Source organism: Phascolarctos cinereus, unplaced genomic scaffold, assembly GCF_003287225.1.
Source record: "Phascolarctos cinereus isolate Bilbo 61053 unplaced genomic scaffold, phaCin_HiC Scaffold_2;HRSCAF=192, whole genome shotgun sequence".
In the NCBI taxonomy this organism is placed as follows: domain Eukaryota; kingdom Metazoa; phylum Chordata; class Mammalia; order Diprotodontia; family Phascolarctidae; genus Phascolarctos; species Phascolarctos cinereus.
In genome coordinates, this window is record NW_027555625.1 from 200,885,561 (window position 1) to 200,910,444 (window position 24,884).

The 24,884-nt window shown below is 39.6% G+C and overlaps 1 protein-coding gene across 5 annotated transcripts in view; it reads left to right on the forward strand.

The window, feature by feature from the left end:
- Positions 1-24,884, forward strand: part of ASAP2 (ArfGAP with SH3 domain, ankyrin repeat and PH domain 2) — a 254,664-nt gene that overhangs the window by 177,508 nt on the left and 52,272 nt on the right. For all 5 annotated transcript variants that reach the window (XM_020992602.2, XM_078149760.1, XM_020992604.2 and 2 more), the window contains exons 14-17: positions 330-378; positions 464-630; positions 3,599-3,732; positions 18,965-19,059. In XM_020992602.2, coding sequence (XP_020848261.1) covers positions 330-378; positions 464-630; positions 3,599-3,732; positions 18,965-19,059 — 445 coding nt within the window. The remainder of the gene's footprint in view (positions 1-329; positions 379-463; positions 631-3,598; positions 3,733-18,964; positions 19,060-24,884) is intronic.

Sequence of the window (24,884 nt, forward strand, 5' to 3'; positions counted from 1 at the left end):
AATCAAAGCTTTTTGGCAGATAGTGGCATAGCATAAACTCATTTTCTGTGAAGATGTCCTTCTTTGTGTGTAGCTTGAGTCTTTGGAAGCAGCGCCTATAGGCTTGAGTAGAACAGTGCAGGTTGGCTCATTTACATTATAAAAGTACGATTATTACTAGGTAAGGGTAGACATTTGAAGGATGTGAAGAAATGAGATTTTATACAAATCATTAATTTTCCAGTAGAGAACTAAAATTATTCTCAGGGTTAATTATCAGCTATTTTCTTTTGTAATTATCTATGAATGTAGTGTTTGGCTGTTCAATGTATGAAATCTCTCTTGCACAGATGATAGAACATACCACTTCCAAGCAGAAGATGAACCGGAATGTCAAATGTAAGTTATTTGGGGCTATGCTCAGGGTTTGGCCGAGGAGTTGTAGATTGTTCTTGTTACATGTAGCCTTTACTGTTGTTTTTAGATGGATGTCTGTACTACAGAATAGCAAGGAAGAAGCTTTAAATAATGCATTTAAAGGTGATGACAACACTGGAGAAAATAACATTGTCCAGGAGCTGACAAAGGAGATTATATCAGAGATCCAGAGGATGACTGGAAATGATGTCTGTTGTGACTGTGGAGCACCAGGTGACCGCTTATGTTTTAGTTGTCTTATAGTTGTTTTAAATTTCCATTTTAACAGATCAAAGCATACTTTTTCTACTTTCTTTATTTTTCTTGGGCTTTCATTTTGGTCTGTGTTTTTCTTTTACAACATGACTACTATGGAAATAGGTTTTGCATGACTACACTTGTATAAACTATATCAAATTGTTTGCCTTCACAATGAGAGGGGTGGGAAGAAAATTTGTAACTTAAAATTTTTTAAAAACAAATGGTAATTGTTTTTACATGTAATTGGGGAAAAATAAGTACTAAAAGTAAAATTTTCATTTTAGCTTAGTGGCTCAATTCCTATATGAACATAGTAGCTCTCTTGTAAAAAAAAATGCCTCATGAGCTTCGTGTAGACCACATGGTTTTGCTTTCCCAGCAATAGGATGGGAAGTATTTTCTCAGCCAGGACTGCTGGAGAGGACACAGAGTAGGAACTGTAGAATGTGAGAGCTAAACAGTCTCTTGTGACATAGAATGTCAGAATTAAGTGGGTCTTTTAACACATAGACACACCTGCCTCCCAGTGTTCTTGTAAGGATCAAATGAGATAATAATTGTAAAGTGCTTAGCACAGTGCCTCACGTTAATAGAAAATGCTATATAAATGTTAGCTGTTACTATTTCATAATTAGCAGAGCTAATGTTCAAATCTAGATCTTCTGACCTTAGATCTATGTTTTTCCTGTTATACCACCTGATAGTATTTGTCTTGACTATGCTCATTTGTTAAAAGCTTTTTAAAAAAAAATTAATTGGAGCTTGGGGATTTGGGTGGGAAAGGGGGGCTAGCTACTATAGTTATGTGTTCCTCCCTCCAAAAAATGGTGGCCATTGATACTTTTCCAAAAAAATACATAGAAAAGAACAAAAGGATGGGATGCACAGACAAACAGAAGAACTTTGAGAGTAACTTACTGAACATACATATATATATATATATGTGTGTGTATGTGTCTATATATATATATATATACATATTTTTAAAATCTATACAGAATAGTCAGCATTTCATATACAATCCTTATTTCATATTCTATTGTAGAAATACAAAAAGTTTTTTGTGCGAATTTCAGAATTTTTTTTAAAAGGAAAGGCGCACTGATTTCTTTTAAAAAAAAGGAGATCTGTCTACTAAAATTTTAGAATCTGTCTGGTCCCAGGGAGCCATGGAAGTAGTGTGGGATTGGGGATCTGTATTTGAATCTTGGCTCTGCCTTTCACTACTACTACTCTACTATTTGTAAGACCTTTGGGCAAGTCACATTGTCTCTCTAGGCCTCATTATCCTCATCTGTAAAAGTAGGGGGTTGGACTTGATGACTTTTGAGGTCCATTCAAGCCCTTTATGACTTTACAATTCTATATTAATGAGGGAATCATTAGTAAACTCCAAAATCCTATTCCCAAAGTCTCTGTTGTCATAGGATCATAGACTTAGAATTAGAAGAGATCTTGGAGGCCAACCTCTTCATTTCAAGGACATTGTAGCAACTCAAGATTGTTTAAATGACTCTCCAAAGGTCATACATGTAATGTTAGGGATGGGTTTTGAATCTCATTCTTCTAACTTCAGTCATATGCTTGCCTGGCACCTAGTAGGAACTTAGTAAATTGTTCTTGAATTGATTTTTTTTATTTTGGGGGTGTACTTATTTGTTAGGATACATAAGTGGGGAAAGTATTTGCTACTTAGCAAAACTAGAACATCTGGAAAGAGTTGTTGCTTTTAGACACCTTCCTCACCTACCCCACCTACCTACCCTACCTAAGTATACTTTCCTTTATAAAGTAGATACATTTCTAAAAAGTTGCCTGTAAATCATAGTGTTGTATACTTTTTAAAAAATATTCAAGGTTCTTGCCATTTTTATTGTATTTTTACAATCCTGGTAATATAAACTCACACATCTATCCTTTTGTGCTTACAATGACTCTATAAAGTTCTTTGAATATGTACAAAGAATCACAAAACTTTAAAAAACTGGAAATGAGCTCTCCAAGCAACTGTGACAATAATGATTATGATGATAATGATGATCCGAATGGGTGATAACTTCTATTTATATATCAATTTAAGATTTGAAAAGTGCTTTGCATATATTATGTCACTGAATTTCTTTCATTCCCTTTTGCCTAATTCTGACCAGGATATGCTTTCTTATAAGCATGGTGCAGAGAGGGAAGAAAATGTCTGAGATAGATATGGATGTGTTTATATACACATCTGTGTAGCTCACCTTAAGAGAGTTTACAGGATAAGTATAGAGTGAATGGATAGATGGAAGGACGGGTGGATGATGCACCCTGCATTAGATAAGAGAGATAGCTTATTCCGGTGAGAAAACACCAAGTTTGGAATGGGAAAAGTTGAAATCTTGACCGTATTTGGAGCTATTTGTAATGCTGAGCAACTCAGTCCACCTCCTTGACCCTGTTTTCTCATCTCTTTCCTCCCCCCTCCCCAAGAAGGCGTGCAGTCTGACATAGGCTCTACATTTACATTTCTGTTAAACATATTTTCACATTAGTCATGTTATAAAGAAGAATTAGAACCAATAGGGGGAACCACAAGAGAAAAGAAACAAAACAAAACAGAAGGAAAAAACATCAATCTGCATTCAAACTCCATAGTTCTTTCTCTGGATGTGGATAGCATATTCTATTATGAGACTTTTGGAGATGTCTTAGATCCTTGCATTGCTGAGAAGAGCTAAGTCTGTCAAAGTCAGTCATCTCACACGTGGCTGTTACAGATTTTTTTTTTAATTGAAGCGCTCAGGTATGTTGGGGATTGAAACAGGTTGGCGATACTATGCTCAATAATTATGCAGTAGGTCACCTAAATAGAGGATAAGTGAGCATGATCCTTGCCCACAAGGCACTCATACTCTTCTCTTCCTTATATCACATAGTAAACCTTGTTCCTTTTCTCTGGCAGATCCTACCTGGCTTTCCACAAATCTGGGCATTCTGACATGCATTGAGTGTTCTGGGATTCATCGAGAGCTCGGCGTTCACTACTCAAGGATGCAGTCCCTCACGTTGGATGTATTAGGAACCTCTGAGCTTCTGGTAACTAGCAGGTCTTTGATTTCAAAAAGGGAAATATGTTGAGCCTGGATGCAGGTTTTTGATCTTTGTATTTAAGTATCTTTCCATTCCTCAGAATTTTGGGGGTGGGGGTGGGGATGTAAATTTGAGGCAGCTTTGAAGTTATTATAAACATTTTTCAAATTCCTTACTTATTACTCTCATTTCCATGCTAACACTAGTGACAGATTTTGTCCTAAAGCTTATTCTCTTAAATAAGATGTCTGCTGTAACCCAGCTTCCATTTTTTAGGAAGGAAGTTAAGGAGGTTTATTATGGAAAGGACAGGATAGTGCAGAACTCTGGGCATCTGTAAACACAGTATTAAAGCAGAAAGTGAGCTGAAGAGCTTATTTGGTCTAGTGCCCTCTGCCTACTGGTGGACCAGTCTCCAAACCTGAGAGGTAAAGTGATTTGTGTGATGTTGCAGAGCTGGTGGGTGGAAGGGTCAGGACTCAACCCCAGGGCTTCTGAGCCTTTTGACTCTAAGGCTAGAGCTCTTTCCACATTATATGGTTCTGCTGAAGAAGAATGGTATGGTTATCTAAGTTCAACGAACTTGACTTTTTAATAGGCAAATATATCCAACTGGCTCTTTTTAATTTCAGTCATGGAGTGTTAAAGTTGGAAGAGGCCTTAGAACACACCCCTCCCAGCCACCAGCCACCCCTGCTATTTTGTAGGTGAGGAAACTGAATCTCAGAGAAGTTAAATGACTTTCCTAAGGTTACATAGTAATTTATAGATACAAGGCTCAAGTCAAAGGCATTTGGCTCAAAATCTTGGCTTCTTTCCACTCCATATTTCTACCTCCTATGATGCTGTCCTTTAATTGTATGTTAGCTATAACTTGTTTTTTAGTGCTTAAGTTGCCTGATAAGTCTTTCGTTCTTGGTTCAGAGAATAGCACATGCCTGATGATGATGATGACAGGTAGCTTTTATATAATTTAAGGTATAAGGTTTTCAAAATATTTTGTAAATGTTATGTCATTTCATCCTCATGATAACCCTGTGAGGTAGGTGCTATTATGATCACCATTTTATAAATGTGGAAACTGAGGCTGAGACAGGTTAAATGACTTGCCCAGGGTCACACAGCTAGTAAGTGTCTGAAGTTTAGATTTGAACTTAAGTCCTCCTGATTCCAGATCCAGCCCCCGCCATCCAAGCATCACCTTGCTGCCTCAGTGCTGCTCTTGTGATGAGTGGTCATTGGAGTGCTATGGCTTTTCAAGTTTCCTCTAGAATGACCAGCTTACAGCTTACTCAGATGACTAGTTAAAAGCAAACTGATGGAGACAGGTGACATAGTGGATATACTTGGAATCAGGAAAACCTGAGTTCGAATCCTATGTCATATACTTACTAGCTGGGCAAGTGACTTTATTTCTCAGTATTTCAATTTTCTCATCTACAAAAAATGGGGATGATAATAATAATAATAATAATAATAATAATAATAATAATAATAATAACTCCTACTTAATAGAGTTGTTGGAAAGATCCAGTGAGTTAACGTAAAGTGCATTGCAGAATAAAGTGCTGTATAAGTGCTAGCAATCATTATTATATTATTATTACTTACGCTGTTCCCTTGGATTGCCTTGTTAATGAAAGCCAGTGAGATGCTTTCAAAAATTACAATGGATGACTTTGTTGAGACTGGTATACATGATTTTTTTCCTTTGAGGCTATAAATATTAAGTGGATATTGATTTTCATTGATTTTAATGTCAAGATTAATTGACCTAAGAGGAAAGCATTTACTGAGGTAAAGCTGAAGTCCATAATACCCTCATGGGACAATAAATCTTGTTGCCAAGATGGTGAAGCCAAAGTGCACATATGTAGAGTACATTTTCAGCTGCCTTATTGAACTTCCAGTATGTCTCAGAATTCCCTTCATGGCCTAGAAGTTGCAAAAAAGAAAAAGAGTTAAATGTTTGGTAAAACTTGTAAGTTCCTCCCATTGAGCCTATAAATGTTTGTGCCTGATTCATTACAGTAGGAGACTTTTCACTAGATTTGGTCCCATGTATGCTGTGTGCAGTTTCTTTCATTTTATGAAGACTGTTAAATTAATCATTCAAAATAATAGTGAAGAGGGCTAACGTTGACATCCCTTTAAGGTTTGCTTAAGCAAGTGTTTTACAAATATTACCTTAGTTGATCTTCACAAAACCCCTGGGAGGTAGGTGGTATAATCATCCCCATCTTACAGATGAGAAAACTGGGGCAAACAAGTGTTACTTGAGGTTGGATCAGAGCTCGAGTCTTTCAGACTCCTAGTCCCATGCTATATCCACTGTGCCACCTAGCTGCCTCTAGCAACAACTTATATTTTACATGTTATAGATACACATGCAATCAGATGGGTAGTACAGTGGGGCAGCTAGGTGTTGCCATGGATAGAATGCTGGGCCTGGAGTCAGGAAGTTCATGAGTTCAAATGTGGCCTCAGACACTTAAAAGCTGTATGACCCTGGGCAAGTCACTTTACCCTGTTTGCCTCAGTTTCCTTATCTGTAAAATGAACTGGAGCAGGAAATGTCAAGTCAGTATGTCAAATGTCAACAGTATGTTTGCCAAGAAAATCCCAGATGGGGTCACCAAGACTCAGACATGGCTGAAACAACTGCACAGCAACAAGATACACGTACACATATGAACATTTATATCTGTGTCAGGTTATAGATTAAGAGCTGGAAGGGGCCTGTGGTCTTCTCATTTAATCTCAATTTATCATTGCTGGAACCTGGCTCAAGCAAGTTAAATGACTTGCCCAAGAACACACAACACAGGTAGTAAGTAAATGGCAGGGCTAAGATTTGAATCCTGGTCCCCAGACTCAAACCATTGTTCTTTCCACTGTGTTACCTAGTCTACTGATAGATATAGGTATATGAAAGGCAATGTAATGGATAAAATCCTGTATTTAGAGTCAGTAAGACCTGGGTGAAGTTCTGCCTCTGATACCACCTGTGTGGTCACATACCCTCCATGATCTTCAAGGAACTTGCTAAGATTTAGGTGTTTTATGATCCTCATTGGTTCAAGAAGTCTCCATGTGGCCTAAATCACCGATGGTTGAGGTATTGCCATGGATGCATATTGCTATGTAACAACTCAGACTAATAGTAATAACTTCTTTAAATAATAGTTGGCATGCCTATAACCTTAACATTTTCTTCACACTGCCCATGAGACAGATAGTAGGAGTAGTATTACATGCTTACTTTACAGATGAGGAAATCAACAAATAACCCAGAGACCTATTTTCTGTCATTGTCTAAGCCTTTTTCCTTGACAAAGCTTCTACCAGATCAGCTAACAGAGGAGCAGAATGAAGTCATTTGCCCATGCCCAGATGGCTTTCAAGTTGCAGACAGGAATCCAATTTGTGTCTCATGATTACAAGTCCCAGAGTCTTTCCAATAAACTGTGATGCCTTGAAGTGGATGATAAAAGATTCTGCATCACTAACCCTGTCATCTGACTTTATTGTTGTTGTGCAGTAGTTTCAGTCATGTCCGACTCTTGGTGATCCCATTTGGGGTTTTTTTGGCAAAGGTACTAGACTGGTTTGCCATTTCCTTCTCCAGCTCATTTTATAGATGAGAAAGCTGAAGCAGAGAGCCCCAAGTGACTTGCCCAGGATCACACAGCTAGTAAGTATATGAGGCCACATTTGAACTGTCTTCCAGACTCCAGGCCTGGTGCCTTATCCACTGCACCACTTAGCTGCCCCTGGTGCCAGGCATTGTGCTAAGGATACAAATGCAAAGATAGTCCTTACTCTAAAGGAACTTAGAATATAATGGGAAAGACTACCCAGAAAAGGAAACTGAAAGGGGGAGAGGGGAGGTACTCAACCCAGAGTAGTCCAAAAGCAGTGTGGTGGGTGAGAAATGTGGAGAAAAACTGTGCAGACAGAGGCCCTGGAACCCACAACCCTGCCGTCCGGTCAGATGGTCCAATCAGAAGGCCAGAAGATCCTGCTGAGATGTGAGGACCAAGCCCATTCAGTGTCATGGATAATGAGATTTCTCAATGATCAGTTTCCGGGGGAAGGAAGGCATGATGGAGAGTTCTCAAGAAAACCAAAAGCCGGTGGGAAATGGGGAGTGCTGTTTACACTTAATTCCTGAAACCATTAGAGGGATTGAGTGACTTTGAAATAATTCATTTAAGGAGGAGAGAATGAAATTCAGTTCTTAAGATAGAACCTGACAAATTCCTTTGACCTACATGAATTCACGTCACCCCTCAACCCCTGTCTCGATCTTTCCCCTATACTCCAACCCCTTGGCCATCCATTTATGACATAAGATATGACTAAATTCGTGTTTCATAGAAAACATAAATAAAATGGTACTTTCAGCTCCACAAAGCCCTTTAAATGTATTATCTCATTAGGGCTTCACAACAGCTGAAGTAGCTAGTACAGGTCTTATGATTTCCTTTCTTATAGAAGAAAAGATTGAGATTAAGAGAGGTTCAGTGACTTGCTAGAGGCCACATAGCTAATAATGTCATCATCAGGCTTCCAGTTTAGTTCTTCCTGATTCCATTTCTGGTATTTTATCCATTGTACCGTGCTGCTTCTCCCAACTGTAAGGTTTGGAAATAACCTTAGGGATCCTTCAGTTCAACCTCATTTCACACAAGGGGAAACAGAGTTAAAGTGAGTTGCCCAAAGTCACACATCTGTTTAGTAGCAAAGCCACAATTTAAACATGGGTTTTCTGACTCAAATGTAAGCTTCATTGTACACCCCAGCTGCCCCAGAAACCTAACTGATGATTACTCTTAAATTTAGATCCTGTTACCTACAATTGGGCAAAAATTCCATAGGGGGAAAAGGGGATGGGCTATTTCTGATTTGAAAGGAAAATGGGATTGCTTGTAATACCTTTAAATATCATTTTTTTCCTCCTCTATGGATCATACAGAAAAACTCAAGCTGCAATCAACTCAACTATTATAGAGGGGGAAATTAACAGAGCCTGGCTAATTAGAATCTGCAAATAATTCCCAGACCTAATTTCCATTATTGTCTAAGCCTCTTCCCCAATTATATGTCCTGCTGGATCAGCTCACAGAGGAACAAAGTGGTTTCAGGTACATCTCATAGTCAGTACAGTGCTGAACTTGGAGTCAGGAAAACCTGACTTCAAATCCAAACTCAGATATTTACTAGCTTTGTGATCCTAGGCAAGTCATTTATCCTGTTTTTAACTCAGTTTCCTCATCTAGAAAAATGGGGATAGTAATAGCCCCCATCTCCCATTGTGAGGATCAAATGAAATAATAGAAGAGCACATTGCAAACCTTAAAGCACTATAGAAGTGCTAGCTAGCTGCTATCATCATTGTCATTGTTATTATTTCTCTCATGCTATCTGATTCTATTCCTACCTGGATCCTGCATCTTTCTCTATCTTGGAGCAAGCAACCCCATGCCCTGGTAGGTAGAGCAGGGTGAGGAATTGAGCTTCAGGAAGGAAGGAAGGCAGGCAGGCAGTGTGAGGTCAGGGCTGAGACCTGGCAGGATCCACGGGTGTGGATATTAGCATGTGCATAGGCACAGCTGGGGCCAGGAGCAAGTGAACCATGTCTGGAATCTCTGCTGGAAGCAGAGACCTAGCCTAGCCCAGCAGGGTGACACGCACTAAGGTTTGGGAATGTTGTGTTGTGTCCACTGTTGTCTCAAATGTACAAAGCGCTCCTCCAGTCAGTTCATTCTTTTGTGTTGTGTCAAATCAGCTCGGGACATGTTTGTTATGCACCAATGACGTGAAAGTTACTGTGCTAAAGCACCATGAGGCTATGAGCTATAAAACCTGTTCTCTGCCTTCACATTTCTGAAAGTCCTGTTGCTCTTCATCAGATGGATTTCATGCTTGCCTGCCTCCAGGAAGGGTGAATTCATTCATTTGGGTACTCTTGATGCAAAAGCAGATAGTGATGCTGCCATGCTTTACTGGGCCACACAATAGGAGTGGACTTTGTAGATGAGGAAACTGAGTTTCAGAGAGTTGAAATGACACCCAGAGTCACAGAAATTGTCAGCCACAAAGCCAGAATTTGAACCCATATGCACAGACTTCAAATACAGTACTCTTTCTGCTACCCTTTCCTAAACAAGTCTTTATGAATTGGGGTGACCACAAAAATTTGTCAGTTGTGGCCAGTCTTCTGTTGATAAATTGCTGTCCAAAATCAGCTAGGCTCGTAGCTGGACTCCAGCAGATGTGCATTATATTTCTTGGTCCGTACTTGAAGGGTTTTTTTGGTTTTTCAGTAATGGCCAGAGCTTGCCCCCTGCTGGCCTAGCCTTCCAGCATCCAGACTGGACTGTTGCTTCCGAGGGAAGTGTCAGAGGAAGGGGAGAGAATGGTTGTAGGACCAAATCTCTTGTCTCATCTGTACAGTGGGCATACTTATTAGACTGTCTGCTTCACAGGGTTGTTATGAGAAAAATGCTTTGTTAATCTTTGAAATGATGTAGAAATGACAGCTGTGTTTTAAAGATTTAAATATTCAAATAAATGTTTATTGTATTGAATTAAAGTCTTTTGTTTATCCAAGTAGCTAATATCCCATCTTCATGCCATACCCCACATCAAATATGACCATGTTAATATAATCCCTATCAGATTCCACAACCACCCCCTAGAAAAAGTAAATAACATTGGATATTTACTTACAGAGAAGCAACATTGCATAGTGGATGCAGGGCCAGTCTTGGAGTCAGGAAGATCTGGGCTTGGATCCAGCTTCTGACATAATACTTAACTATGCAGTAGTGGCCAAGTCTTTTAACTAATAATAATCTCTTGTGCCCCAGGGTAAGCCTCTAAGACTATAAGTCACAGTTGAGTTGCTGGCATACATCAGTGGAGGTAGGTTCTCTACCAGGTAATTCCCGGTGCTGATGATATCTCAAGCCTGGACAAATAAATGAATGCTCTTTGAAGATTGTGAGGTTTTTGTTTGTTTGTTTAGAATCAAATGGCTAAAAGGGACTTACCTAAATCATCTAATGCATAGCTCAGATAGGTTGGCTATTTCTAGCCAATTCCAAAAGCAGTCATGGTATGAAAGGAGATTCCACAAACATCTAGTTGTGGGTGTTCTTGAAACTGATGTAGGGGGCGCCTATCAACAAAACCAAGGTGAGGCTTAAGATCACAGGGAAGTGATAAACACCATGGCCTTCTTTTGGCTTTTCCTTCCACAAAGGTTGGTGTTGTGCACTTGTTAAACTTTCCTGAATTCCCCAGTGAGCAAAATTTAAGTGTGGTCAATAGTAAATGACTTTGCTAAGGTCACAATGTCAGTAACATAGGAAGAAAACAACCCACAGGAGTTTGGCTTCTAAGTTGTCTAACTAAATCCTTAGAGAATTTACCATTTTTTAATTGAACTTGCTAGGGTTATTGTAGTCGTTATAAATGGGATTAGAGGAGCCATCGAGAAAGCATCAGGCCCACAAGCAGGTACTGGTTTGATTGCTTTTTCCATTTCTGGTTGACAGTACATCCCTAAATAAACAGATGTATCACTTGTGTTTGCCCATCTGTTCTCACTATATTCCTCATTATTAGCTTTCTTGGCTTTAATCTCTTAAATTTTTTTTTCTGGTTTTGGGTTCAAAAATAATTTGGTGGAATGATGTATGTTGTAGCCATCTTCTTATTTAGAAGGTATGTTTTTTGTTGCTAATTGAGTTTGTTTCAGGCATCCAATCAGATAGCAATTTTATTATTCTCTTGCTGTTAGAACCACTTATAACAACAATAGTAATATTAACAACAAAAGGTAACATTTACATAGCATTTACTGTGTGCTAGTTGCTTTACAAATATTATCTCAGTGATCCTCACAACAACCATGGGAGGTAGATGCTATAATTATTCCCTGAGGGTAGTGAGGCAAACAGAGGTGAGGTGACTTGTGCAAGGTTACATGGCTAGTGAGTGTCTGAAGCTGGGTTGTATTCCTGACTCTTGGCCCAGTGCTCTATCCTATCCCCTGTGCTCCCTAGCTTCTTATCCATTGGTAGATCAAGTATTAATGTACCCTGCTATGATGGGGGTGTGTGTGTGTGTGTGTGTGTGTGTGTGTTTTCCCTTCTACCTCCCCACTAAAATCCAACTCTTGTGCTTCACCTCATCATTGTCGTGGGTGGAACCCTAGTTCTTGAAGGCTGTGTCAGCAGAACATGGGCTCTGGCTCACGAGTGTCTGAGTGCAAGCCTAGTGTCATGTGAGGACCAATCTAGCTCAATTCAGAGAAGTGCATCATGACCAAGTAGACTGCAGTACTCAGACATCATCTATTTAGTTATTAGAGGGGTTGCAGTATATATTGGGGAAGGGAATTCCCACACCGACAAAATTACAGATCCATAAAATCATGAATTTTAGGGTTTTAAGTAAGGAGGAGAGATGGATGGGAAGGTAGAGTTGGCAATTGTAAAAGCTCTCAGTCATAACATCTTAAAGTTCTTAGGCATGGGTCATCTATTGTTTAACAAAACCAAATCCTTTTGTAGATTTGAGTATAGGTGTAGGTTTTTCTGAGCTTAGAATCATAGAATGAGTAAGGTGTTCTCTTCATTTATAGAATCAGTGAACTGGATATCTTAAATTCTTTTCAATCTTTACCTTCCTCAGTTTTGTGACTTTGAATGGTAATACTGAGTGGTGACCTCAAAGATCACCTAACTTAATAATTTTTTCAGTGAGGATGCAGGATCCCAGAGAGGGGAAGTCATTTGCTCAAAATTACTAACTAGTAATTTATTTAACATAGAAGAATCAGCCAATTCAGAGAGAATCTCTCCTTTTTACTTACACTTACACATTTATGAAGTGCTTTAAAATATTTTGAGTGTTTTCCTCACAACAATTCTCTGAGTTGGGCAGTGAAAATATATCCCATTTTATAAATGAGGAAAATCGTAAGGTTGAAATGCCCCCAGTCATAGAGCTCAGCATCAGAGCTGAGATTTAAATCCTCAGTCTTCTAACCAGCACACTTTCCACTACACCATGTTGTCTCTCAGTACCCACTATGTGTAGGACACCATCAGAAGTACTTGAGATGAGGGAATAAAATCATAAAATCCTTGCCCTTGAGGACACTTTCCTAGTAAAGTCAAATTAGGTTATCAAGCTACTAACCTCCTGCTGTGTGCCGAGCACTGTGCTAAGCACTGGGGATGCAAAGAAAAGCAAAAATAGCCCCTGCCCTTTTAGGAGCTCACAGTCTAATGGGGAGACAACATGCAAGCGTGTACAAAGAAGATAGGTTCAGGATGAATTGGAGATAACCTCAGGGTGAAAGCACTAGCATTAAGGAAAATCGGGAAGGGCTTCTTGTAGAAGGTCAGGTTTCAACTGAAACTTGAAGGAAGCCAGGAGGTGAAGAGGAGGAGGGAAAGAATTCTACACTTGGGAGACAGGTGATGGCAAAGGCATGGAACTGGGAGACAGGGGTAACATGTGAGCAACAGCAAGAAGGTTCCAGAGGTTACTAGATCATTTTTTGTTTGTTTGTTTTTGTTTTGTTTTGTTTTTGGCTGAGCAGTGAGGTTAAGTGACTTGCCCAGGGTCACACAGCTACTAAGTGTTATGTGTCTGAGACCAGATTTGAACTCAAGTCCTCCTGAATCCAGGGCTGGTGCTCTACCCACTGCACCACCCAACTGCCCCTTCTCAGAGTTGCTAGCTCGTAAAGTAGGTAAAAGGGAGTAAAATGTAAGAAGACTGAAGAGGTAGCAAGGGCCTAAGTTGTGAAGGGCTTTAAAAGCCAAACAGAGGATATTTTTATGTCATCCTGTAGGTAATGGGGAACCACAGAGCATTATGTTGAGTAGAGGAGTAATATGGTCAGTTGTGTGCTTTGGGAACATCACTTTGATAGCTGAGTGGAGGATGGACTGAAATAGGGAGGAGACTCGGGGCAGGGAGACCCACCAGCAGGCTATTGCAGCAGCCCAAGTGTGAGGTGACGGCGTGTGTACTGGGGAGGCATGGTGTCTCCCAGGAGAGATGGAGGCATGTATGAGAGATGTTGCAGAGGTCAAATCAACTTGGCAACAGCAATGTAAATAAATGTAAATATGGTTGTTGACCGTAGGTAGCATAAGTATTTTCACTGTCATTTTACTGATGAGGCAACTGGGGCTGAGGTTTAGTAACTGTCCCAAGAATACACAGGCAGCAGTTTTGGAGAAGGATACAAATCTATATCTCTTCCAAGGTCAAAACCAATGCTCATTCCATTATGCTGCCCTGTCCATTATTATAGTGATGAACTCTCCTTATAACATCTGTGTGAGATAGGAAGAAATATTCATGGGTAGCTGTGATATGAATTAGATAATAAATGTAAATAATTGATTTTGAATTTATATAGAATATTCAGTTTACATTGGTATTGAGAATCAAAATATTACAAATGAAGTCTAGGTAGTCCCAAAAAGTCTTTTTTTTGTTGTTGTTAGTAGTTTATAGGATAATCAATTTCAAGATAGAAAAGGCCCTTTGATAGCATTAATTCATCACCACTGCCCCTTTTTCTTTTTCTTGTTTTTTCTTTTCTTCTTAACAGCTGAGAGAACTGAGGTCAGTCACATGGCAAACAGCAGAGCTGGGATTTGAATCTAGCTCTTATGGATACCAAATCTCTTGGGTCTTTCTCCCACAACATGCTGCCCTGTCAATATCCTCCCACAAACTTTGTAACTGACTGCTACTATCCAATAAGCTCACTATGACTTGCAACCAGACAGTGCTAAGCCTCGAATTGTCTGCATGGCCGGAGAAGAACCACAAATCCCTTGAATATCCCCAAGCTGATTTGTTCATGTTCCAGTTATTTTACAAATTGTAGCAGTCACTTCACCCACCACTGATTGAAGCTGCCCTGGGGGTACATTAAAAGCCATTGTTTAGCCTTGTACTGAAATCCTACTAGACACTTCGGTACCAGAAACTAGGAGAGTATCACTCCTAATTAGAATGCGAGGACATTTTAAATAAAGGGGCCACAGAGGATAAAGCAGCTCTTGCAACATTTTGGCTCTAGGCCTAGAGATGAGGGAAGGAGAAAGAAGAGGCCAGGAAGCAGGAGAGACCTGCTGTCTTTATTCTGAATGAATTGTTAGTGATTTCCTGACGATTGTTGATTCTGCCTCTTTAAAAGACATTCTCCTGACTTCAGGCCTGGATTGTTGGTTAATTTCTGGCTCAGCACAGGACTCACTGACTTTTGTCAAGCTTCTTTCATTTCAAAGATAGTCGAGTATCAAAGCAAAGGTGTATGGTCCTGGTGACTGTTTACATCTGGCCTTCCTAGTTATTCCACTCTTAACTCTGTCAGTTTAATCACCCTTACATTGCCATCCAATCACAAAGTCTCCATCTGCAAACAATTCCTTGTTCCTGCTGGGGAGAGAAACAGTGGGGCTCTCAAGCCTGGAATGTCAGCTAGGAAGGGGTGGTGAGCTGGGAAATAGCAGCTTGGTCCTTCCCACCACCCACCATCAGTAACGTGTTTCTCCAACATCAGATGGTTGGGATACATGGAATGGCTTGCCTAGGCCAGCTGTCTCTGTCAGTCAGTGAAGATAAGCTGAATAGAGGGAGCTTTCTCATTCCTAAGGGATTCTCTCTTCCTCCTTCTGCTGCTTCTTTTGTGGCAATAAAGCCACAGGAGACATCAGGGTATCTGCCTTAATTATAGAAGAATGTTTCTGTCTATTAGAAAGATTGGGGACCTAGGTGAAATAGAGCATAAGATGCTTGTCCTTCAGTAATTCAGTGATTCTATGATCTCATTTAACATGGGTATGCCTTCTACAGGTGCCCATTACAACTTAGAGGGATTCTTGGGGTTTTCTTGTTTTGTTTTGATTGAGCAAGCATTTATTTTCTCTCCTCTACCTCATTCCCCCATTGGAAAAAAAAAATCAACAACTTTTAAAGCCCTTCACAACTTAGGCCCTTGCTACCTCTTCAGTCTTCTTACATTTTATTCCCTTTTACCTACTTTACAATCTAGCAACTCTGAGAAGGGGCAGCTAGGTGGTGCAGTGGGTAGAGCACTAGCCCTGGATTCAGGAGGACCTGAGTTCAAATCTGGTCTCATACACATAACGCTTACTAGTGTGTGACCCTGGGCAAGTCACTTAACCTCATTGCCTAGCCAAAAACAAAACAAAACAAAAACAAACAAAAAAGATCTAGTAACCTCTGGAACCTTCTTACTGTTACTCACGTATATCCTCTGTCTCCCAGTTCCATGCCTTTGCCATCACCTGTCTCCCAAGTGTAGAATTCTTTCCCTCCTCCTCTTCACCTCCTGGCTTCCTTAAAGTTTTATATGTGTTAGTATCTGTGCATTCCTTTTTTTTTTTTGCATTTTTTTATTTAACAGAATTTTATTTTTTTCCAATTACATGTAAAGACGATTTTCAACATTCATTTTATTAAAAGTTTTGAGTTCCAAATTTTTCTCCCTCCTTCTCTCCGTTCTTCCCAAGAGGGCAAGCAATCTGATATAGGTTATACATGTACAATCATGTGAAACATATTTCCACATTAGTCATGTTGCCTTCTCACTATTTTGCAAGATCCTCTTCCATGTCTTGCTTCCTCTGTATGGATAGGACCCAGGATTCTGTCCTTAGTCCTTTCCTTTTCTCTTTTTACCCTTTTTTGTTGGGGATCCATCAGATCCTACTAGGTAAAGAGGCCATTCTCTGCCTCGTTTCTTATTAAGCCTTAATCACTGAATGGGAGTTGCTTCAGTCAACCTGAGACCTGTTAAAGACCTTAGCTTGAAAAGGCCAAGGTCCCCCGCTGCATCTTGGGCCATCTCCAGGTGTCCTGATGTATATCTGGCCACTGGACCCAGATGGCTCCAGACGAGAAAGTGAGGCTGGTGACTTTGCACAGTCCTCCCTTACTTAAATCCAGTTCATTTGTGTGTCTTGGCATCACCTCCCTGATGTGATGGTCGTCTTCTAGAATGAAGGATGAACAGGAGCAGCTAGGTGGATAGTGGATAGAATAGATAGGCACAGTGGATAGAATACTGACCCTGGATTCAGGAGGACCTGACTTCAAATTGGGCCTCAGACACATAACTTAACTAGCTGTGTGACCCTGGGCAAGTCACTTAACCCCGTTGCTTACCCTCCCCCCAAAAAAAAAAGAGAGAGCGAATGAAGGACAAACAACAGGCATGAGATCCTATAGATTCCATTATGTAAATAACCTAGATATATGTGTCTGGTTCTCATCTCTGTCTCCGAATATGTCTGTTTGGAATTTAGGATTCTTCACCATTTGGCCCCAGATTATCTTTTCATGCTATTTGTACTTCAATCCCCTTCACACCCACTATGCTCTAAGCAAACTGGGCTATATGGGATAACTGATGCATAGTATTCCTTCTCTTTTCTCCATGCCTCTACCCAGGCTCTTTCCTGTGTCTAGAATGTTTTCCTTATGAAGCCTTTCCTAATTTTCCCAGTTTTTTTGTGCCTTCACTCCTAAATCACTTTATATTTATTTTGAATATATGTCTTAAATATAATTACCTTCGAGCATTTGTTGTATGTTGTATGTGTGCACGTGTGCGTGCGCACGTGCACACCTTAGTCTCTATCACCTAGTAGATTGTAAGTTCCTAGAGGGGCAAGGACTGGGACTGTCACACTTTTTTATTTTCCTCCCCAGCAGATAGCACAGTTTTCAGCACGTAGCAGGTTCTTAAATATTTGTTGATTAATTGGTACATCACAATATGACTTGAAACCATGGGAGCTTTCATTCATTTATATGACACCTGAACATTTGTAAATTGCTTTCCTCACTCAATTTCATGAGGTGGAGAGGTAGCACAAATACAAAAACCCCATTACCAGATGAGGAAACTGAGACTTTTAAAGATTAATTGACTTACTTGAAGTCACACAGCAAATAGCAGGGCTCAAACTTGAACCTAGATATTCAGTGTCCAAACCCAGGGCTCTTTCCACAATGCTTTGCAGTAAGAAATAAAGCACAATTACAAGGAGTGATTACTTTTATTGCCTTATCCTTTCCTGTCAATGTCCTGCCAGTTGTAGGTGAAATGGCTCTGTTGTCATGGAATCATTGGGTCAATCACCTGTTTCCTTACTGAGTAGATGCCTCGCTGTCCATACTCTTTGTGGATTATCTCGTTTTAAGAGATATACCTAACTTTCCTCTGCAATTCAGTTCACTGTTTGCCAACATTTCCTGCTGTCAAAGGAGTTCTGACTTACCCAGCCTAAATCCCTTTGCCATTTAAGCCTATTTCTTCTTATTCAGTTCTTCATGGAGAAAAAGAATGGCTCTGAATGCCCTTCATTTACCAGAAGATTATGTTAACCCCTTAATTGTGCAATACTAGTATATAGGTTAGTTTCCTTCGAATGTGAATATTTGATTAAAAATGAATCCATTTATTCTATTATAATATAGTTTTCTCTATGGAAATGACTTGATAGGATTTTGGTTTTGTTTTTTTAGTAAACCATATTTGATCATTGTGGGGAGAAATATACATATAACATGTGTATGTGTACATGCATACACACATTTTAAAATGTAAAAAATAAGACCACAGCAGTTTCTAATCAACTAATATTAATGGAACATTACTATATAGTATAACTAGATAAATTTTTGAACATTAACTTCTATGCTTGTTCTTCTATCTGAAAAGTATAATCAAACAAAATTTTGATAGGCTTTGGGAGTGGGATTTGGGGTGATGATTGTATGAACAAGGCACATCTGTGGAGCTTGGTTTGCATGGAGATTAGAGAATTCAAGTAGGAGAGTGGTAGTATATGAAGCTAAAAGGGTAGGTTGGGAGCAGATTGTAAAGAATTTTAAATGCTTCCCAAAACCCTCAGGGAATCTGCTTACTTTATCCAAGGGACATGTTATAAAAGCAACTCATCAGTAATCCACATAATAAACCTCTCTCAGAGTTTATGGGCACCTTTGGGCTTTGGATTTTTGTACATCTTCATTAAAGGCTAACCACTTTATTTGCTTTATTTTTAATGGCCATTAAGTAAGTCATCAGATGTATAAGTAATGTGTGACAGTGAAGTGTATTAATAATTAAGTATCCTGAAAGCAGACTCTTGTTTTTCAGCTTGCCAAGAACATTGGGAATGCAGGTTTTAATGAGATTATGGAATTTTGTCTGCCAGCTGAGGACTCTATCAAGCCCAACCCAAGCAGTGACATGTAAGTGAAAAACAGCTATCCTCACTTTAAAGCTACCAATTGTGTGCTGCATCAGATCTCAGTTCATTGGAGCTAAGGAGATATCTTTGGGGTGTGTTATCCCATTAGCAGATATTCAGAAGTAGATCTACTAATTTTCTGCCCTCTTTCTCAACCTGCTATGTACTGTATCTAGATCATATGTAAGAGCTAATCAGTAGTGATATAGCTGCCATAGAATCCTGGCAGTGGTTGTGGTAAGTTGGAAGAAATACACATACAGCAATAATCATTTTATCAGCCAATCATCTTTCATGCAATTCATTTACCATTTTTTATAATCCAAGCTCATTTCATTCTAGTTTTTAAATTTTTGTTCATTTAATTTTTAAAATTTTTATTCCTACTTTGTCTTATATGTTACCTTAAAGAATTGATATAAGCAGTTCTGACCTTTTGTTTTGAATTCTGTGGTTTCAGGGAATTCAATATGGGTAGTTGGCTCCTCATTCTGTTACAGATCCTGAAGCCACAGCTTCAGAAACCTAACTAACTTTTTTTCACTTGGATATATCCTTTGTGGTAGCTTAAACAAAGGTGGGGAAGGTAGTAAAACACAAACCATTTTAGTAATTTCTATGTCTAGATAAAGGTGGTCTTTTCTCCTATCATCTGGCTGTATGTGTGTGCGCATACGCTACCTTTTCTCTCTTGCTGTTTGCCTTCATCAGTCACTTTCTTTTTGCATTTCTCTCCTCATAAATTCTGGTTCTCTGAGGGTGTTAGTTGTCATAGATACAAGTCACATATCTGCTTCCTTCCTTTGCCCCACTGTATGCCTGCAGATATGCTGGGAAGGGTTTTGTTTTAAAGAAAAATCTGCTTTTTAAAAAAATATGCATTCTTCTTTATTCTGTGATCTTTATTCCTTGCTGCTAAAAACAAAACAAAATTAAAAACCTAAAACTTGAACTTTTATGCCTCATTAGGCATTTCTTCCCCTCAGTGAGGAAGGACTTAACCGTGAGCACTGATCTCATGATTCTGCTATACAGAGTACAGATTATTTAAGCATCCTACTGTCTTCTAAGGAGGAAAGCCTTGTACCAAAGGGAGCAAGTATTGTCTTATCTTTCCCTCTTATTTTAGTGGTAGTTAAAATTTATGTCCTGCCTAGTCCTCAGAGGTCACTTACCCATGTGTAGTATAGTCCCTGCAACTGGGGTGACTTCTGGCTAGCTGATCCCTTATGCACAAAAACTCCTAGTATACTGAGGTAATACATGACATAATGCCTTATACCCATAATAGATATTTGTTGAATAATAACAAGACGCATAAAACATATGGGACTTAAGCTACCAAAACACATAGAAGTTTAATGTAAATGAAATCACAAAACAGTCTTTTTAGAAATTAAGAATGACCTTCATAATTGGAGAGAGATTCAGTGATCTTGGTTGGATTGTACTAATATAATAAAAATGACATTGCCACCTAAATCAATTACGGATAATTTTGTATCAATGTAATTGCCAAGGGAATAGTTTATAAATTAAGGCAGAACAATAACAAAATTCACTTGGAGGAACGTAAGAGCTAGAATCTTACGGAAGATAACTTTTTCAAAGTATGAATGAAGGGGGCACAGTATTACCATACTTCATATTATGTTATAAAGTAGAAATCGTTAACATTTTTTGGTACTGACAACCAGAAAAGTAGACCAGAGAAACAAACAAGATAAGCAAAACCCAGAAGCAAATTAAAACAGTAGTTTAGCATTTGATAAACCTAAGGCGATAAAAAACACAAATTGCTTGGGGAAGGGCTACCTATTCGACCAAACTTGGCAAAAGAAACCTGGAAAACAATTTTACAAAAATTAGCTGTAGACCAACATTTGCATCATTTATTAAAATAAGCTTTAAATAGATTCTTGATCTAAATAAAAAAGCTACATTAAAAAAAAAAGGTAACAAGACATAGGAGATTCTACCCTTTTACAGCTATGCCTAATGGGAGAGTTCTTATCCAAATAAGTGAAAGAGGTGATCTTAGAAGATTTACATAAAGTTAAAGGACTCTTGCCTAAATTAATCAAGATGAAAAAGAAAAACTGTCAAGCTGAAAAAAAATCCTTGCATCAATAAATTCACCTAACAAATTCACCTAAGGAAATGATTTTTTCCTGGTGCTATACTCAAGCGATAATTTTCCTTGTAGTCCTTTGTATGTAAGATATTTCCTAATGATATCCTCAACTGTACTTTTACAAAAGGCAGAGAATGTTGTTCAAGTGGGTGATTCTGGTATTGATCCAATAAAGGCAGAAGGCATAACAGTAAATTGTAATTCACTAGACTAAGTTAAAAATAGTTGGTTCTGATACTTTGTGTTCAGATGATATAACTTATTACACAAAGATAGAGGAAGTAGACTATGTTTAGATTCTAGGTGAATGGATAGTTCACAGACTGAGTTAACTGCCTGTCAGAATAACCAGTGGCTTATGGTTTTGGCAGCTTTTAGTCTGAAAGCAGCTTGTAATTAAGTTGTCTGCAAAGTAGATTTTATGTATTGTAAGCAGTACCTGTTAAGTTCCTCCCTTTCATCTTTGAATCCTAAATCTAATGCTATGGCCTCTAGGAAACCTTTCCTAATCCCCATGGTTAGAAATAGGTTTGGAGCAGGGCAGCTAGGTGGGGTGTTGGATAAAGCACCTGCCCCGGAGTCAGAAGGGCCTGAGATCAAATCTAGCCTTAGATACTTACTGGCTGTGACCCTGGGCAAGTCATTTAACCCTGATTATCTCCTTTTAAAAAAAAGTGTGAGCGTGTGTGTGTGTGTGTGTGTGTGTGTGTGTGTGTATTACATACTAGCCATATATAGTCATCCGAGTTGGTGATGTCTTTCTTTCTAGACTGTAAATTCTCTGAGGGCAGGAACTATTTCTTTCCTCAATGTTGAATGATTCTTAGGAGGTATTTAATAAATGTCTTGTTGTATTGTTTAAAAAAAAAATAAGAGCCACACGCAGACATAACGGGAGTCAGTGTTACCTCTAGTTGTAGAAACTGAAGAGATGGGTTTATGTTCTTGCTCAGACAGAAAGTAGCATGAACTCAGGCAGCAGGAATACCTCTGGGTATCCGGTACACCATCTGTTGTTTCTGCACAAGCTCTGGAAAAGCTGGTCGTCAGGTTTGCAGTGTTGGGCCTGGTGAGTCATCCCCACGGAGGGAAGGAGAAGGGAGGAAGGAAGGGAATGAACATCTATGTAACACCTGCTAAGGACTTTTTACAACTGTTACCTCATTCGATCCCCACAACTACATTCTGAGGCAGGTGCTATTATTATCCCCATTTTATACTTGAGGAATCTGAGGCAAACAGAGGTTAAGTGACTAGCCTAGGGTCACACAGCTCGTAAGTGTCTGAGGCTGGATTTGAACTCAGGTTCTCCTGTCTGTAGGCCTAGTACTCTTTCCACTGTGCTACAGAACAGTGCCTTATATGTTGGGAGTTGGGAACCAATTGTCCCACTTTAACCCCTCCCCCTCCTCAATTGCAGGAGGTGAATAAATTCTTCTTCTGGTATCTAGAATTTAGTCTTAATGAAGGATGTATTTTTGCCATCCCTGGTGGTGAATTCACTTCCTGGTGAAGTTTTTCATGAAGCCTTTCCTCATTTTTCTAGCTACTTTTCCCTCTCATTTATCTTCTTTCTGTTTTGTATGTACCTATGGAGGCATATTTTCCTATGTAGGGTATCCCAAAAGTCCTGTGTGGTTTTGACCTATTAAAGTTTAAAATTCTGCTAAGATTTTTGGGACCCCTTGTGTACATGCTTGGTGTTGCCCCTGGCTAGACCGAAGGCATTATTTGACTTTTGTCTGTACTTTCTAACACCTACCGTGGGGCCTGGCACATACAGTAGTCACTTAATAAATGCTTTTCAAAAGTAAGACTGGGGCATCCTGCCCAGGATTGTTGTGAGTGTCACTTGGCTCTTTCATTTTAAAGATGAAAACACCTCTAAAGTTGTTGTGTACTGAAAATGCACCACCCACCTCTGTCACTGCTTGAATAAGCTCGTTCATCACTGCCACCTAGGAAATAAACATACTGTTTGCAGCTTCATCTCAGAATGAGTGTGCTGAAGGGTGGGCTGAGATGCCTTGTAGTGGCTTTTGAATCCCCAGATGGAGTGTGGGGGTGCTAAATCTGTGTGTGGTAAATAATTAGAGGAAAAGTCATAACTGTCTAAAACTTCAGAGTCATTGCTACTGTGTGATTAGGAGGTGACCTTTCTTTTATCTGATCCTCCTCTTTTTATCCAGAGTTTAACTGAAGTTAGACTAGCACGGTGCCTCCAGCACTCGGCATAGTGCCTGGCACATAGCAGGCGCTTAGGTAAGTGGCTTGGTGGATAGAGTGATGGGCATGGACTCAGGAAGACCTGAGTTCAAATCTGGCCTCAGAAACTTACTAGCTGTGTGACCCTGGGCAAGTCCCTTAACCCTATTTGCTTTGGTTTCCTCATCTACAAAATGAGCTGGAGAAAATATGGCAAACCACTTCAGTACCTTTGCCTGGAAAACCCCAGATAGGGTTATGGAGAGTCGGATATGACTGAAAACAAAAACAACAAAATGTTTATTGATTAGCAAATGCCTGTCGGCTGCCTTGCACATATTGGATGCTCAATACATAGTTGTTGAATTGAAGTCTTGGTTTTAAAATCTACTCTGGATAGTAACTGAACTTCCCAAGGATTCGTGGTTTTGTTGGTATGTGAATTCCCTCTACCAATATAGCTCACCACTTCTGTATGCTTTGGTTTTTGGAATTAATTCATCATCTGTTGGCTAAACCATTGGTGACCAAACCTTTCCACCCTTATTTAGACAGGTCCTTGGACATCAGCATTTTTGAGGTCTCACAACATCCATACTCTCTTTTTCTCCACTTCCGCCTCTTCAATCTGGGGCCAAGTCTTGTCAATTCTGCTTTAACAGCATCTCCTGTGTTTATGCCCTTCTGTCTCTTCACTTCGCTCCATGCACCTTGGTGCAGGCTCTTGGTCCCCTCACGCCTGAACTATCGCAGTAATCCACCAGTCAGTCTCTCTGACTTAAGTCTCTCCTCTTCCTATTCACTCACCACTTAGCTGCCAAAATGATTTTCCTGAGGCTCTGGTCTCACCTTTTCTCACCTCCCTGCTCCCTTCAAACTCCAGTGGCTTCTTATTAACTCGAAGATCTATTATAAGGTTCTCTTTTGGGGACTTACAGCCCTTCCCAACCTGGCCCTTTCCCACCTTTCCATTCTTCTTAACTTCATTCCGATCTGTGCACCATATAATCTGGTAACAGGGGCCTTCTCTTCCTCCCACATGCCACTCTTTCTGGACCCTGTGGCTTTTCACTGGCTAGATCCCATGCCTGGAATCCTCTGCCCTTTCACCTCTACCTCTTAGTTTTCCTGCTTTCTTTCAAGACTTAGTTCAGATGCCACCTTCTGCAGGGGGTCGTTTTTTGTTGTCCTCTCTGGCCCCCAGTGAGATTGTCTTCCATTTGCACTCTGTGTATCTTATATGTGCATAGTAGTCTGTGTGCAGTCTCCTTCATTAGAATGTGAAGTCCTTGCAGGCAAGAACTCTGTTTTTCACTTTCCTTGTAATCCCCAGTGCTTAGTACAGTGTCTGGCACGTAATAAATGCTTGCTGACTCGCTGTTAACCAAAGCTTTGCTACACAGGCATAGCCTTCCAAATACCATGATCACCTCCATGCACTGATGAGGGTTTGGAGGAAGATGTTAGTGGTGTATTCTGTATCATCG